This window comes from Mustela lutreola, chromosome 16 (genome assembly GCF_030435805.1).
Source record: "Mustela lutreola isolate mMusLut2 chromosome 16, mMusLut2.pri, whole genome shotgun sequence".
Lineage (NCBI taxonomy): Eukaryota > Metazoa > Chordata > Mammalia > Carnivora > Mustelidae > Mustela > Mustela lutreola.
The window spans coordinates 55,259,596-55,272,837 of record NC_081305.1 but is presented as its reverse complement, the minus strand read 5'-3'; the positions used below and the strand labels follow the sequence as shown (position 1 = coordinate 55,272,837).

Genomic DNA, 13,242 nt, shown 5'->3' with positions numbered 1-13,242 from the left:
CCTTCCCCCATCGCCATGTCTCAGCCTGCTCTTCCTTCTCTCTTTCCCTCCTCCCTCTTTCTCTCTCTCCCCGGCCCTCTGCTGCCTCTCTGGGATTGGCTGCCTGCCACGCCTGTCTTCTCTTGTCTGCTCTGGGATTGGATGGCCCAGCGAGCTGGAGCCGCCTGCCCCTGAGAGCCCCATGGCTTTGCTGGCTGACCCAGCTCCAGCTGCTGAGTAAGGGGTGTCCCCAGGGAGGGCTAGGGGACTTCAAGCTCTTATCAAGGGGTTCCTGATGAGCTGCGGAGGCAAGGATTTGGAGGGGAGTGAAAGTCGGGGTCCTCTGACATGGGGCAGGGGTGGCAGCACACACCAGGGTCCTAGTCCCATTAGAGACAATCATCAGTCTGATTCTGGGGTTCTTTGGGGGAATCTGGGTATATGGATTCTGGGGTTCTGTCTTTTGAGGGGTAACAGTCTCCCACCTCTAGCTCGGGTCTTCTCTAGCCCCCAACCTCCTCTCATCTCACTGTTTTCCCCACCTGTAGCCCAGGTCCTGAGGACATCGGACCCCCTATCCCTGAAGCCGATGAGCTGCTGAATAAGTGAGTCACGGAAAGGATCAGGGAGGGAATGGGGACAGGTGGGGAGCACCGAGCAGGGCCTAGACAGGCGCCCCTGGCATCCTGAGCTCCCCATTGCCCCCACCCAGGTTCGTGTGCAAGAACAACGGGGTCCTGTTTGAGAACCAACTGTTGCAGATTGGAGTGAAGTCGGAGTTCCGGCAGAACTTGGGTGCGTCCGGAGAGGGGCAGTGTGGGGATGGGGTTTCGGGGACACCTGGGTTTGGGTGGCATCTGGAGAGGAGGTTAAGGAAGTCAGATGGAACCCTGCCCCTCCCCACCCTCCGCAGGCCGCATGTATCTCTTCTATGGCAACAAGACATCCGTGCAATTCCAGAACTTCTCGCCCACTGTCGTCCACCCTGGAGACCTCCAGACTCATATCCTGCTGGCCTGGCCCAGCCCCCTCCCCTGAGCCCTGACCCTCCTGGTCTGCCTTCCTGGCCGCAGGGAAGCAGATGAACCCTGGTCCAGAACCATGTTCAGTTCTCTTCAGAGCCTCAGCGTATGGTTACGTGTTCGAGGCTTAGTGTCCTCTGTGAGACGGGGTGGGCCTCTTCTCCCCAGGACAGCCTGAGGAGAGTGAAGTGATGGGAGAGGGGTGCCTCCGTTTGTCCCCGTCAGGCTGCTTCCGTGTCCTGAGCTTGTTCTGCATGGGCTGCACACCACGATTCCGGCGTCTCCTGCATTCAAGAGCCAGGCCTGCGGGTCTGGATGCCCAAGCAGGGCTGTCTGTGTGATCTGAGCCGGTCACTTGGTCTCTCTTTGTCTTCCTGTCCCATGTCTGAAGTGTAGACCCTCTTCCTTCTCATAGCATTGTTCTGAAGGGCAGTGTGGTTGGAAAACTCTGGAAGGGTGGCTGGCATAAAGGAAGGTGTCAGTCCTCCCTTCCTTCTCTGATAGTCATTTTCATGCCCATGAAATGACAGCAGTTAGGCCTTTTCAGTCCTTTGCTGCGTTTAGCCCTCAACAGCAGCATCTCCAGAGCGCCCGGCGGGCTCAGCTCTGTGTTAGGCATGGGTAGGAGGCAGGGGCGGGAGATGCCCAAGATGCCGTCCTTGCCAACTTAAAGGTAGATGTGATCACACTGCAGCCACTTTTGGTGCCCTGACCGTGTGCCAGACACACGGACAAGTACTCGTACTAGATTATTTCTCTGAATGCTAAGGACACCGTGTCCATTTTGTAGCTGAGGCTAAGAGGTAAAGTAGCTCACCCAGAGTCCCCAAGGTGGTACGATCCCAGGATTCAAACTTGAGTCAGCCATCCCAGCCCTAGGAGGGCTTCTGCCTTAGTGCCATGTGACTTGTGCCATAATGGAGGTCCCTGAGCCCCTCGTGGGAGGCCAGAGGGCTCACAGGAAGGGCTTCAGAGTTGGGGCTGCCTACCATGTGCCGGGGTTGGCAGGCCCAGCCCCTCGGAGGCTTGCAGGCTGGGGTTCAGAACCATCAGAGTTCGTGGCCAAGACCACAGGGGAGAGGAGGCAGGGGGAGGGGGTTGCCGCCTCTTTCTGGCTTCCTTGACCCCCAGTGGGCACAGCTGGCGGTGCAGACCAAGCGCGTGGCCGCACAGGTAGACGGTGGGGCACAGGTGCAGCAGGTGCTCAACATCGAATGTCTGCGGGACTTCCTGACGCCCCCGCTCCTGTCCGTGCGCTTCCGGTGAGTGGGGTGGGGGCCCTGCCAAGCGGCTGCGGTCTTGATGGGGGCAGACGGGGTCTGGGATCTGATGGAGCCTCCTTGCCGCCCCTCCCTCCCCTTGCCACCAGGTACGGGGGCGCCCCCCAGTCCCTCACCCTGAAGCTCCCAGTGACCATCAACAAGTTCTTCCAGCCCACGGAGATGGCGGCCCAGGACTTCTTCCAGCGTTGGAAGCAGCTGAGCCTGTGAGCAGCAAGGGGGTGTGAGCTGCAGCTGCTGGGGGAGTGCAGGGTAGGGCCTTCCAAGCACCTGACCTGAACCTTTTCCCCTGCCCCCAGCCCCCAACAGGAGGCACAGAAAATCTTCAAAGCCAACCACCCTATGGATGCGGAAGTCACTAAGGCAAAAGTGAGTAACCACTGCACAAACAGGAGTGGGGGCCCTGGACCCACAGCCCAGACCTGCCTCTCCCTAACTGGGGTTTGGGTAGCAGTTCCCATTTTTCCATGCCTCTATTTTCCCATCTGTAAAATGGGGCCAGGTCCCACTCACAAGGATTTCGGGGAAACTGGTTTGCTACTGCCTAGTGGCTCCCAGATCTGGCCCCCTCCAACAGCTACCCTTCTTCCTCAGCTCCTGGGGTTTGGCTCTGCTCTCCTGGACAATGTGGACCCCAACCCTGAGAACTTCGTGGGGGCTGGAATCATCCAGACTAAAGCCCTGCAGGTGGGCTGTCTGCTCCGGCTGGAGCCCAACGCCCAGGCTCAGGTGAGCAGTGGTCTGGGAGGCGCCCCTGAGACTGACCCCCCTGCCTCACTGTGTTCGCTGTGAGCTATGTCCCTGAGTCCTCTGTTGTCTTCCTGGCCACATCCTTTCTCCGCTTCTGGGTCTCACTTTCACCCTTCACCCTTTCCCTCCTTGTTGTTTTTATTTCTGCCTCCTGCCCCTTCTGTCATCTTTCTAATCCCTTTGTCCTTTTTGTCTCTTATCTCCCTGTATCCTCCACCACCACCACCACCACCCCCTCCCCCCCGGGCTCTCTGTCTCCTCTTCCTCCTCCCTGAGTCTGTGCTGCCATGTCCCCCACCCAGATGTACCGGCTGACCCTGCGCACCAGCAAGGAACCCGTCTCCCGTCACCTGTGTGAGCTGCTGGCCCAGCAGTTCTGAGCCCTGGACTCTGCCCCCGGGGATGTGGCCGGCGCCGGGCAGCCCCTAGGACTGAGGCAGCTGTGGTGGATGGGGCAGCGAGGGGACCTCCACTGGAGACAGGGAAGACCCCAGGGGTGGGGGGATGCCTGGAACCTTCCTCCGGCCTTTTGTATTTTTATTTTTGTTCATCTGCTGCTGTTTACATTCTGGGGGGTAAGGGGGAGCCCCCTCCCTCCCTTTCCCCCTTAAGCACAGAGGGGAGAGGGGCCAGGGAAGTGGGCGCCTCCTCCCCTCCCACCCCACCCCATTGTAGCCCCTCCTGCCCCCTCCCCGTCCAGGGGCTGTGTATTATTGTGAGCGAATAAACAGAGAGACGCTAACAGCCGTGTCTGCGTGAGTGGCTGAGGCACAGGGGTCAGAGGAGCGGGCTGAGGGCCTGCAGAGTGTGGGTGGCCAAGCCCCGAAGCGCGTGGGTGGGACACTGGGCAGACAGCAGCAGCAGCAGCCGCCGCGGGCCCACCTGCACAGCCACCAGCCGCCAGCCTGTGCCCGGCTCCTCTGGCCCAGACACCAGGTAGCAGGCTCTTGGCACCTGGGTCCTCTGGGCTGCTTCCTCCACCTTGTCCTCTGCTGACCCCGGCTCTGGAGGAACGACAGGAAGGGCCGAGGTGACCAGGGGGGCCCTAGACAACTAGTAGGCGAACCTGCAGGAGCAACACACATCCCAGGCCTGACAGGTGAGGGCCTCGCAGCTCAGCTGGCTGTCAGTCGCCTGAAGGACATGGGCCTTCTCTCCCTTCTTCCCAGTCAGCCTCCATCCCCCTCTCTACTGGGGATGCCGTGTGCAGCCCACCAGGGGTGCAGTCTGCCTAGCAGTACAGATCATGAACACTCGGGTATGCTGAGCAGATACAGGCCCAGCCCTTGGAACCCTCCCCACCCCTCCCGAACATTAGGCAGGGAAGCAGGTAGGGGAGGTGGAGTCACGCAGCTAGGAGGGGCCAGTCCTCCGTCCCTTCCTTTGTCTCCCGAGGGCCTCGTGGGTTCTAAGACAACTTTTCCCTCCTAACCTAGTCTCTGTGACACCCTGCACCCCAAGGGGCAAAGATGGTGGCAAAGTGTGTGCTTGCAGCAGTACAGTGGAGTGTGGCTCTGGGAACCCATGTGTGACTCATGGCTCTCCACTACTTAATAACCGAGCCTCAGTTTCTTCCTCTGCAGCAGCAGAGTGGTGTGACAGGAGCTCCCCCTCACCTGTGAGGGTGAAGTCAGTCATGGCATCCACTGGGCCAGAGAGGAAGTCTCAGCGTTACCTGTTAGGGCTGCCCAGTGGATTCTGCCGTCTCCAGGCTGTGACCCCCCTGAACCTCCCCGCGGGTGTGGATGCCCCATCCTCCCTTATGTGATCAGAGATTCAGTGTCCTCGAGTGTGCAAAGGGGGCACACCTGGTGGGAAGTGTGTGGCAGTGACCAAGGTGTAGAAGGAACGCAGGAGGCGACGACGATGCTCAGGAGAAGGCTCTGGAGGAGGGAAGAGAGGATGAGAGAGAGCCACCCCTGGGCTCAAGCCCCTCCCGGCCTGGCCCTCCTGTCAGTCACCTTGAACCCCAGAGGGCTCCACCGTGAAAAGGCAACGTTTCAATTCCAGGTGGAGCAGCAGTAGCCTGTGAGAAAGGGGTGTTGTGGCCGGGGCAGAGGGGGTGAGGACCCCCAGCCCACACCCCCGTCCAAGCCCTACCCGAGGATGTCCGTGTGCAGGGGGAAGCCAGCCGGCAGCGCTCGGGATCCCAGCGGCACGCAGGCCCGCAGCGGGTCCAGCACTGGCTGCCACCAGCGGTCCAAAATCTGAGGCGAGGCCCGTGGGTGAGGTCAGGGGCCGATACCGGGGGGCGTGGCCAGGGTGGAGAGGCGGGGCCCACAAGGGCCGGGGGACCCAGGGGACCAGGGAAAGGGTAAAGCCTGCAAGGAGGGGATGGGAGCGATAAAGGGACCGGGCTGGTGGGAAAGTGTAGTCCACGGGGGGCGGGGCCGACGAGGGCCGAGTGCGGAGTAGAGAACGCTGGCCGGGAGAGGTGGTTAGCCAGGGACTGGGCGGGCGGGCAGAGGGTGTTACAGGGGGAAAAGCGGGGACACGGCCCGGATTCACCTGTGGATCCAGCTGGCTGAGGGGAGGGCGCGGCCCGCAGAGCAGACACAGCTCCAAGCCCGGCAGTAGCGTCAGGGTCAGAAGCCGATGGGGGACCTGAAGCAGGGCGCAGCAGGGGCTGGCCGGAGCTCCGCCCCTTCCCGCCGAAGCCCCGCCTCCTCACGTTCCGGCCTCTGGCCTATTGGTCCCTTCGCGGCCCCCTGTCCCCCGCGCCCCGACTCCCCCAGCTCACCGTGGGACTCCCGTGCGGCAAGTACACCGGGTAGTCGCGAGCGGCCTGAGGCGGCAAGGACCCCACCAGCCAGGGGAGCAGGACGGCCTCCGGCGTCCCCAGCCGCCACCAGCTCTCTGTTGCTGCCACCACCCGGCCCGACACGACCAGGCTGCCAAAGGCCGTCCCCGCCGCTTCAGCGAACCCAGAGAGGGCTTCCTGGGTCAGGAGACATGAACAGGGGTGGCAGTGACTTCCCAGGTGGGCCAGGAGTGGGAAGAGACAGGCAGACAATTCAAAGTCAGCCTGCTGGCATGCTCACGTGCCTCACTCTCCCTGGGCCTGGGTTCCTTCACCTTCACAATCAAGTACCATCCCCAAGTCACACTGTAATTTAAACAGCTATTGTGGCTGCTCCCTAGACTGACACGTGTTACTGAAGTTAATAATCCCAACAGCATGAGCCAGGTGGGCGCAATCAACCACCTACTCCTGCTGGGAGAGGTCATGTCACCTGCCCCTAGTCATGTCACAGGAGGGGCGCCCATGCCAGGGGAATCGACAAGAGCAGTATTTAAGGAAGGATAGATGGAAATTCACCAGCGAAAGGAACAGCATGTGCCAGGCAAAGAAGTTGGGAAGTTGTTGGGGTCCGAGGAACCCCCAAGGCAGTTGGGTGAAGGTGGATTGTGGAGTTAGCAGAGGTCAGAGTGAGCACGTTGGAGGATTTCAGATTCCACAGGTCCTCAAACACCAGGCTGGGGGGACGGGAGCTTGTTCTGGGGGCGATGGAAGCCATGGAAGGGCTGTGAGCTGGGTAGGAGTGGGGTAGTTCTCCGTGAAGAAAGACCCTTATGGGGCCAAGTGGGGGTTGGGATGGAACCCAAAGGATGAGAAAAGATTGAGGCAACGATCCAGGGGTAAGAGGATGAGGACTGAGCCAGGGCCAGTGACAAGCTGAAGGGTTCCCCAATGCATTCTCAGTACCTGCAAGACAGACCCCTCTGGAGGAACTACACAGTCCACACACTGAGTCAGGTCCCCGATGAGTTCAGAGTCCCCCAGGAAACTGTCAATGAGGCAGTAACTGGCCTAGGAATGGGAGGAAGGATGAGTTTAGGACACAGGTGGGCTCCAGATCTGCTGCCTCCCCTTCAGAAAACTAGCCCTGCTGGGCATGGCTCTAGGGTCAGTTGACCAGGCTGCCCCAGGGGCAGCTGGGAAGTGTTAGTTTCTGAATATCCGTGACCTGGGATCCTAACTTCCGTGCTTGCGTACTGCAGCCTCACCCTTAACTCCTTCTTTAGTCTCTCCACGTTGCGAATATTGGTCAGTTCTTCGAGTCCCACAAGAAGAACCTAGAAGAACCAAATAAAAGAGCAGGAGCTGGGGATCTGGACTCCTCTCCTGGTGTGAGGGAGGAGGATGTTAAGAGCTCAGATTTCCAGGTTTGGGGAAGAGGGCTGGGGAGTCTCACCATGGCCCCAAACACCATCTGGAGTAGCCTCTCCAGCCTCAGCTCCGAGGCCCCCTCCTCAGATGACAGCACAATGAGGGTGATGCTGTGAGAAAGGAAGGTGAGAAGAAAGAATGATTCCAGGCCAGGGAAGCAGGACCATAAGGAGAGAGTCTGCCCTTGACCCTGGATGCAAGCTACATCTTTCGCCAGCTGGCACAACCTGCTTCTCATACTGAGAAACTCAGGGATCAGACAGGGTAACTGGCTTGTCGAAGATTCCACAGCCAAGTAAACAGCTGGCCTTGGAGACCTGGTAGGCCTCAGGGTCATCTTCAACGGGGGCCATCACCCAGCCCCTGGCCCTGCCCCAAAAGCTACAGCTTGGAGACCTGTCATGGAAGCTTTTCCACACCACGGTCGTGTCCTCCGTCCTTGCAGAGCTCAGCTGCACCTCGAGATTCTGCCCAAACATGTGTACTCCATTGAGGGAACCGATGACAGAGAACGGAAGCTGGGGGAAAGTTGGGGACATTAGACAGGAACCCCCAATCTCCTCCACCTTGGGACCCAAGTGTCCAGGGTCCCAGCCCCCTCCTCTTTCTACATCCCCTGGCCCTCCTCTTCTGGAAATCAAGATTATAAGACCAGTCATTGCACCCTTGGCCCTCTAAACTCGACTCTGAAACTTCTCCAGATCCTACTCCCCTGACGACCCAGAGTCCAAGTGCCTAGCCCCCTTCTATTTTGAAGATCCAGGGGTCCAGAGCCCCACCTGCTGGCGGGCGGGGGCACCGCCGCGGCAGCTTCTGCAGAACAGGGGGACTCCGCTGGAGGCCGCAAGGCAAAGCAGATGTACGGTGCCTTCGGTCCCCTCCTCGCCCATCTGGAACCCTCTCCAGTCCCCTCGTGGGGGAAGTCAGCGACCACCTTGGAGCATGCCCGTGGTCACACTAAGTCGGGGTGCCAGCAGGCGGTCCGAAGCCGCCGGAGGGCGAGATGGCGAGCTGATTGGAAGAGAAGTAGATTTCCCGCCTTCTTCACCCAACTCAAACCCATCCTCAATCTCTATTTCAGTACCTCCCCCGAGCCGTTTAGGTGCTCTTCCGCCTCGACCGGAAGTCATATGCCCCTAAGAAAGATGGCAACCATCGTACTTGTAAAGCTTCGTAGTTTCTCCCTAATTGTTCATTTATTTAAAGAAGAGAATGAAGAGCCCGGATTGAAGGTAAGGACGGCGCCAAGGCGTTGTCTGGCGAGCGTCAGGTAAACTAAGATGTTTTTACATTTTAAATTGATAAAGAGCTGAGCCCCACTCAAAGATGGCGGCTGCCACCGAGGCGTTGCCTGGCAACCGCATTCCGTCCACTTTCCAGTCCAAGGTACAGAGAGCTGTGCCCCACTCAAAGATGGCCGCAAGACGAATCTCAAACAAAACCGAGAGAAATACCATCTCCCCTTTCACCCTTGCGGGATGGTTTGGTCCGGCCAACGTTGCCTAGTAACCACCAAATGAGATGGTTGTTTTTGTTATTAGAAAAAGAAGGATGAAATCCTTTATTTTCCAGAATCATAAAAATAAGATTCTTTCTGTAATAAATTTATGCACTTTAGTGCAGCATGCCGAACGTGAAAATACTCTTTCCCAAGCCCTTTCCCGAAATAAAAATTTGACAGTTTAACCCAGAATATTAACACATTTTGACAAATATGATCACTATGTTAATGTTGCCTTCAAACTTTTCCTCATTAGACCAAATAAATATATGTCGTTTTTTTTTAATGTCTTTTTATAATCAACATTATGGATCTAACAAAATCAATTTAGCCAATTCCAGATTGACATGCATTAGTTTCCTTCTTCTCTGTGTTTAAACTGATAAAGTAAAATTTCATTTAGTTCTGAATATAATGAGCTAGAATTTTTCTCTTTTGTGAGAACAGGGGCCTTCATTCAACCAAATGTATTTACGAAATATATAGTAATGTTTTAAAAAAATTGCTTCCTTTCATACATGTTTTGCCTGCATTCTAGATTTGGTTTCTTTCTTTCTTAAGATTCACTTATTTATTTTACAGAGAGACATGAACAGGAGGGGCAGAGGGAAAGAATGTCCTGCACACTCCCAGCTGAGCCCAGAGCCCAACAAGGGGCTCAGTCTCTCATCCCTGAGAACAGGACTTGAGCCAAAATCCAGAGTCAGACAAGGCTTAACCTACTGAGCAATCCAGGTGCCTCTCTAGATTTGATTTCTTTTTTAAATTTATTTTAATTTTTGTTATTTAGTTGAGAAACAGAGAATTAGAGAGAGAGCTTGAGGTGGGGAGGGACAAAGGGAGAAGCAGGGAGCCCAGTGTGGGACTCCAGGATCATGATCTGAGCTGACGGCATTCACTTAACCAACTGAGCCACCCAGGCGCCCCTCGATTTAATTTCTATCTTTTTTTTTTTTTTTAAGATTTTATTTATTTGACAGACAGATATCACAAGTAGGCAGAGAGGCAGGCAGAGAGAGAGAGGAGGAAGCAGTCTCCCGGCTAAGCAGAGAGCCTGCTGTAGGACTCTATCCCAGGACCCTGGGATCATGACCTGAGCCAAAGGCAGAGGCTTTAACCCACTGAGCCACCCAGGCGTCCCTAGATTTGATTTCTAGTAGCTGATAATATTAGGATGTTTGTCACACACTAAATTGCATCAAACTTTTAGAGGAAAAAATGTGAATACTATAGTATATGAGTCCAGAGGCACCTGGCTATCTCAGTCCAAGGAGCATGCAACCCTTGATTTTGGAGTCATGAGTTTGAGCCCCATGCTTGGTGTAGAGATGACTTTTTTTTTTTTTTTCAAGATTTTATTTATTTATTTGACAGATAGAGATCACAAGTAGGCAGACAGAGAGAGAGGAGGGGAAGCAGGCTCCCTGCAGAGCAGAGAGCCTGATATGGGGCTCGATCCCAGGACCAGGGTCCTGCCCCTAGAGATGACTTTTTAAAAAATGAGTTACAGGGGCGCCTGGGTGGCTCAGTGGTTTAAAGCCTCTGCCTTCCGCTCAGGTCATGATCCCAGGGTCCTGGGATCGAGCCCCGCAACGGGCTCTCTGCTCCGTGGAGAGCCTGCTTTCTCCTCTCTCTCTGCCTGCCTCTCTGCCTACTTGTGATCTCTGTCTGTCAAATAAATAAATAAAATGTTTAAAAAAATGCGTTACATTGGGGGGCCTGGGTGGCTCAGTGGGTTAAGCGTCTGCTTTCGGCTCAGGTCAGGATCTCAGGGTCCTGGGATCCCAGCATCAGGCTCTCTGCTCAGCAGGGAGCCTGCTTCCTCCCCTCTCTCTGCCTGCCTCTCTGCCTGCTTGTGGTCTTTCTCTCTCTCTGTCAAAAAAGTAAATAAAATCTTAAAAAAAAAAAATGAGTTAGGAGCGCCTGGGTGGCTCAGGCAGCTAGGTATCCAACTCTTGATTTCAGCTTGGGTCATGATCTCCGGGTTGTGGGATGGAGTCCTGTGGTGGGCTCAGTTTCAGTGGTTTCGGTGTGGAGCTCAGTTTCAGTGGTTTCAGTGTTGAGTCTGCTTGGGATTCTAACTTACAGCCCTTGCCTCTGTGCTGGTGGTCTTTGACTCTGAACTCATTACTTGATGTTGACTTGAGTCCTGTCAGGAGTATGTACTTCTAGTTCCACAGATTTTCAGGAGTGTTAGCAACCTGGAACCACTTCAGCTGTCCTGGGAGACCTTGGTTTACCTGGAGAAAAAGAGTACCATTTTCCAGTTCGCAGCTACGTTCGGGCTCTAGGTGATGCCAATGCAGTCCCTGGGCAGGTGGTTCTATTCCAATGCCCCTTTTTTTGGTTAATTATTGGCTCTCTGTTTGGGGGGGGGGAATAGGGGAGGGATTCTTGAAGACCTTTCATGGGGTCTACCTTTTTAAAATAAACATATATATAAAATACATGTATATATATGAGAGAGCACAAGCAGGTGGAGAGGTCAAGAGAGGGAGAAGCAGGCTCCCCGCTGAGCAAGGAGCCTAATTCGGGGCTCAATCCCAGGACCCTGGGATCATGACCTGAGCCGAAGGCAGATGCTCAACCAACTAAGCCACCCAGGTGCCCCATGAAGTCTATCTTTTAAGAAACCACCAGTGTTGGCAAAACAGTATTATTACATCTAATCCATCATAATGCCAGAAGCCGAAGTCCAGGCTAAAATATCCACTTGTTCATTTTTATCATTTGTAATACGTTAAAGTAAATGTATTAAAAGAAATGTACATTAAATACATTAAAAGAGGGATGCCTGGGTGGCTCAGTTGGTTAAGCGGCTGCCTTTGACTCAGGTCATGATCCCAGCGTCCTGGGATCGAGTCCCACATCGGGCTCCTTGCTCGGCAGGGAGCCTGCTTCTCCCTCTGCCTCTAGCCTGCCACTCTGTCTGCCTGTGCTTGCGCTCTCTCTCTAACAAATAAATAAAATCTTTAAAAAAAAATACATTAAAAGAAATGTATTAAAAATCAGTTAGGGGTGTCTGGGTGGCTGAGTCAATTAAAGTGTCTGTCTTTGGCTCAGGTCATGATCTTAGAGACCTGGGATCCAGCCCTAGTAGGGCTCCCTGCTCAGTAGGGAGTCTGCTTCCTCCTCTGCTTTTGCCCCTCTCCCCTGAGCTGTGTCCCCCTCAAATAAACAAATAAAATCTTTAAAAAAAATCAGTTAATACAACCAATCATACACTCAGCTTATCTAAAGAAAGGTTTCCTTTTAGTTAAGAGGGCAGATTTTAATTTTAGGAAGCATTTTATTATTTTTTTTAAAGTTTTTTTAAAGATTTTATTTATTTATTTGACGGAGAGAGATCACAAGTAGACAGAGAGGCAGGCAGAGAGAGAGGAGGAAGCAGGCTCCCTGCCGAGCAGAGAGACCTATGTGGGGCTCGATCCCAGGACCCTAGGATCATGACCTGAGCCGAAGGCAGAGGTTTAACCCACTGAGCCACCCAGGCGCCCCTTTATTATTATTTTTAAAAGATTTTATTTATTTATTTGACTGACAGAGATCACAAGCAGACAGAGAGGCAGGTGGGGGGTGGGGGGAAGCAGGCTCCTTGACAAGCAGAGAGCCGATTTGGGGCTTGACCCCAGGACCCTGGGATCATGACCCGAGCTGAAGGCAGAGGCTTTAACCCACTGAGCCACCCAGGCACCCAATTTTAGGAGGCATTTTTTTTTTTAAGATTTTTGTTTATTTATTTGACAGACAGAGATCATAAGTAGGCAGAGAGGCAGGCAGAGAGAAAGGAGGAAGCAGGCTCCTTGCTGAGTAGAGAGCCCGATGCAGGGCTCAGTCCCAGGACCTTGGGATCATGACCTGAACCAAAGGCAGAAGCCTAACCCACTGAGCCATCCAGGCGCCCCTAGGAGGCATTTTAATCTTCTTACCTGTTGATCATTTTTTCTTTCTCCGATTTAATCTTCCTTATAATTTTTTTATTATTATTATTATTTTAGATTTTTATTTATTTATTTGACAGAGAGAGATCACAAGTAGGCAGAGAGGCAGGCAGAGAGAGAGGAGGAAGCAGGTTCCCTGCTGAGCAGAGAGCCCGACGAGGGGCTGGATCCCAGGACCCCGGGATCATCAGGGGGACTGAGCCAAAGGCAGAGGCTTAACCCACTGAGCCACCCAGGCATCCTATAATTTTATTATTTTAAAAAGACTTTATTTATTTATTTGACAGAGAGAGCCAGAGAGCACAAGCAGGAGGAGCAGCAGAGGGAGAAGCAGCCTCCCAGATGAGCAGGCAGGCCATGCTGCATGGATCCCAGGACTCCCGGGTCATGATTTGAGATGAAGACAGACACCTAACCAACTGAGCCATCCAAGAGCCCCTTCCTTATAATTTTATTAAAATTGAATTACACTGGCATAAAAAATATGGGAGCTGCTTTAGATTAAAAGAAATTTAAGAGGGGCACCTGGGTGGCTCAGTTGGTTGAGCGACTGCCTTTGGCTCAGGTCATAATCCTGGAATCGTCTCCAAATGGAGTT

The 13,242-nt window shown here is 54.3% G+C and overlaps 2 protein-coding genes across 4 annotated transcripts in view; one reads left to right on the top strand and one right to left on the bottom strand.

Moving 5' to 3' along the window:
• The window catches only part of AP2A1 (adaptor related protein complex 2 subunit alpha 1), a 30,015-nt gene extending 26,242 nt beyond the window's left edge, over nt 1-3,773 (top strand). The window contains exons 16-24 of one of the 2 annotated variants that reach the window (XM_059153504.1): nt 151-216; nt 528-584; nt 692-774; nt 893-983; nt 2,141-2,263; nt 2,371-2,487; nt 2,581-2,650; nt 2,876-3,010; nt 3,334-3,773. In XM_059153504.1, coding sequence (XP_059009487.1) covers nt 151-216; nt 528-584; nt 692-774; nt 893-983; nt 2,141-2,263; nt 2,371-2,487; nt 2,581-2,650; nt 2,876-3,010; nt 3,334-3,411 — 820 coding nt within the window. In that variant the 3' untranslated portion in view covers nt 3,412-3,773. The remainder of the gene's footprint in view (nt 1-150; nt 217-527; nt 585-691; nt 775-892; nt 984-2,140; nt 2,264-2,370; nt 2,488-2,580; nt 2,651-2,875; nt 3,011-3,333) is intronic. The other variant, XM_059153505.1, reaches the window with a different exon arrangement.
• On the bottom strand, nt 3,529-8,280 carry FUZ (fuzzy planar cell polarity protein). Of its 2 annotated transcripts, XM_059153512.1 has the most exons (11): nt 7,982-8,277; nt 7,599-7,720; nt 7,228-7,312; nt 7,040-7,108; nt 6,738-6,842; nt 5,772-5,969; nt 5,540-5,635; nt 5,132-5,238; nt 4,993-5,057; nt 4,840-4,914; nt 3,529-4,035 (listed from the first exon to the last, which is right to left on the bottom strand). In XM_059153512.1, the coding sequence occupies exons 1-11, from the start codon at nt 8,090-8,092 to the stop codon at nt 3,809-3,811; spliced, it is 1,260 nt and encodes a 419-aa protein (XP_059009495.1). In that variant the 5' UTR covers nt 8,093-8,277; the 3' UTR covers nt 3,529-3,808. The 2 variants fall into 2 exon arrangements, with proteins under 2 accessions (XP_059009495.1, XP_059009496.1); XM_059153513.1 differs by lacking the exons at nt 4,993-5,057; nt 5,132-5,238 and having other exon boundaries at nt 7,982-8,280.
• Nucleotides 8,281-13,242: the final 4,962 nt, after the last annotated feature.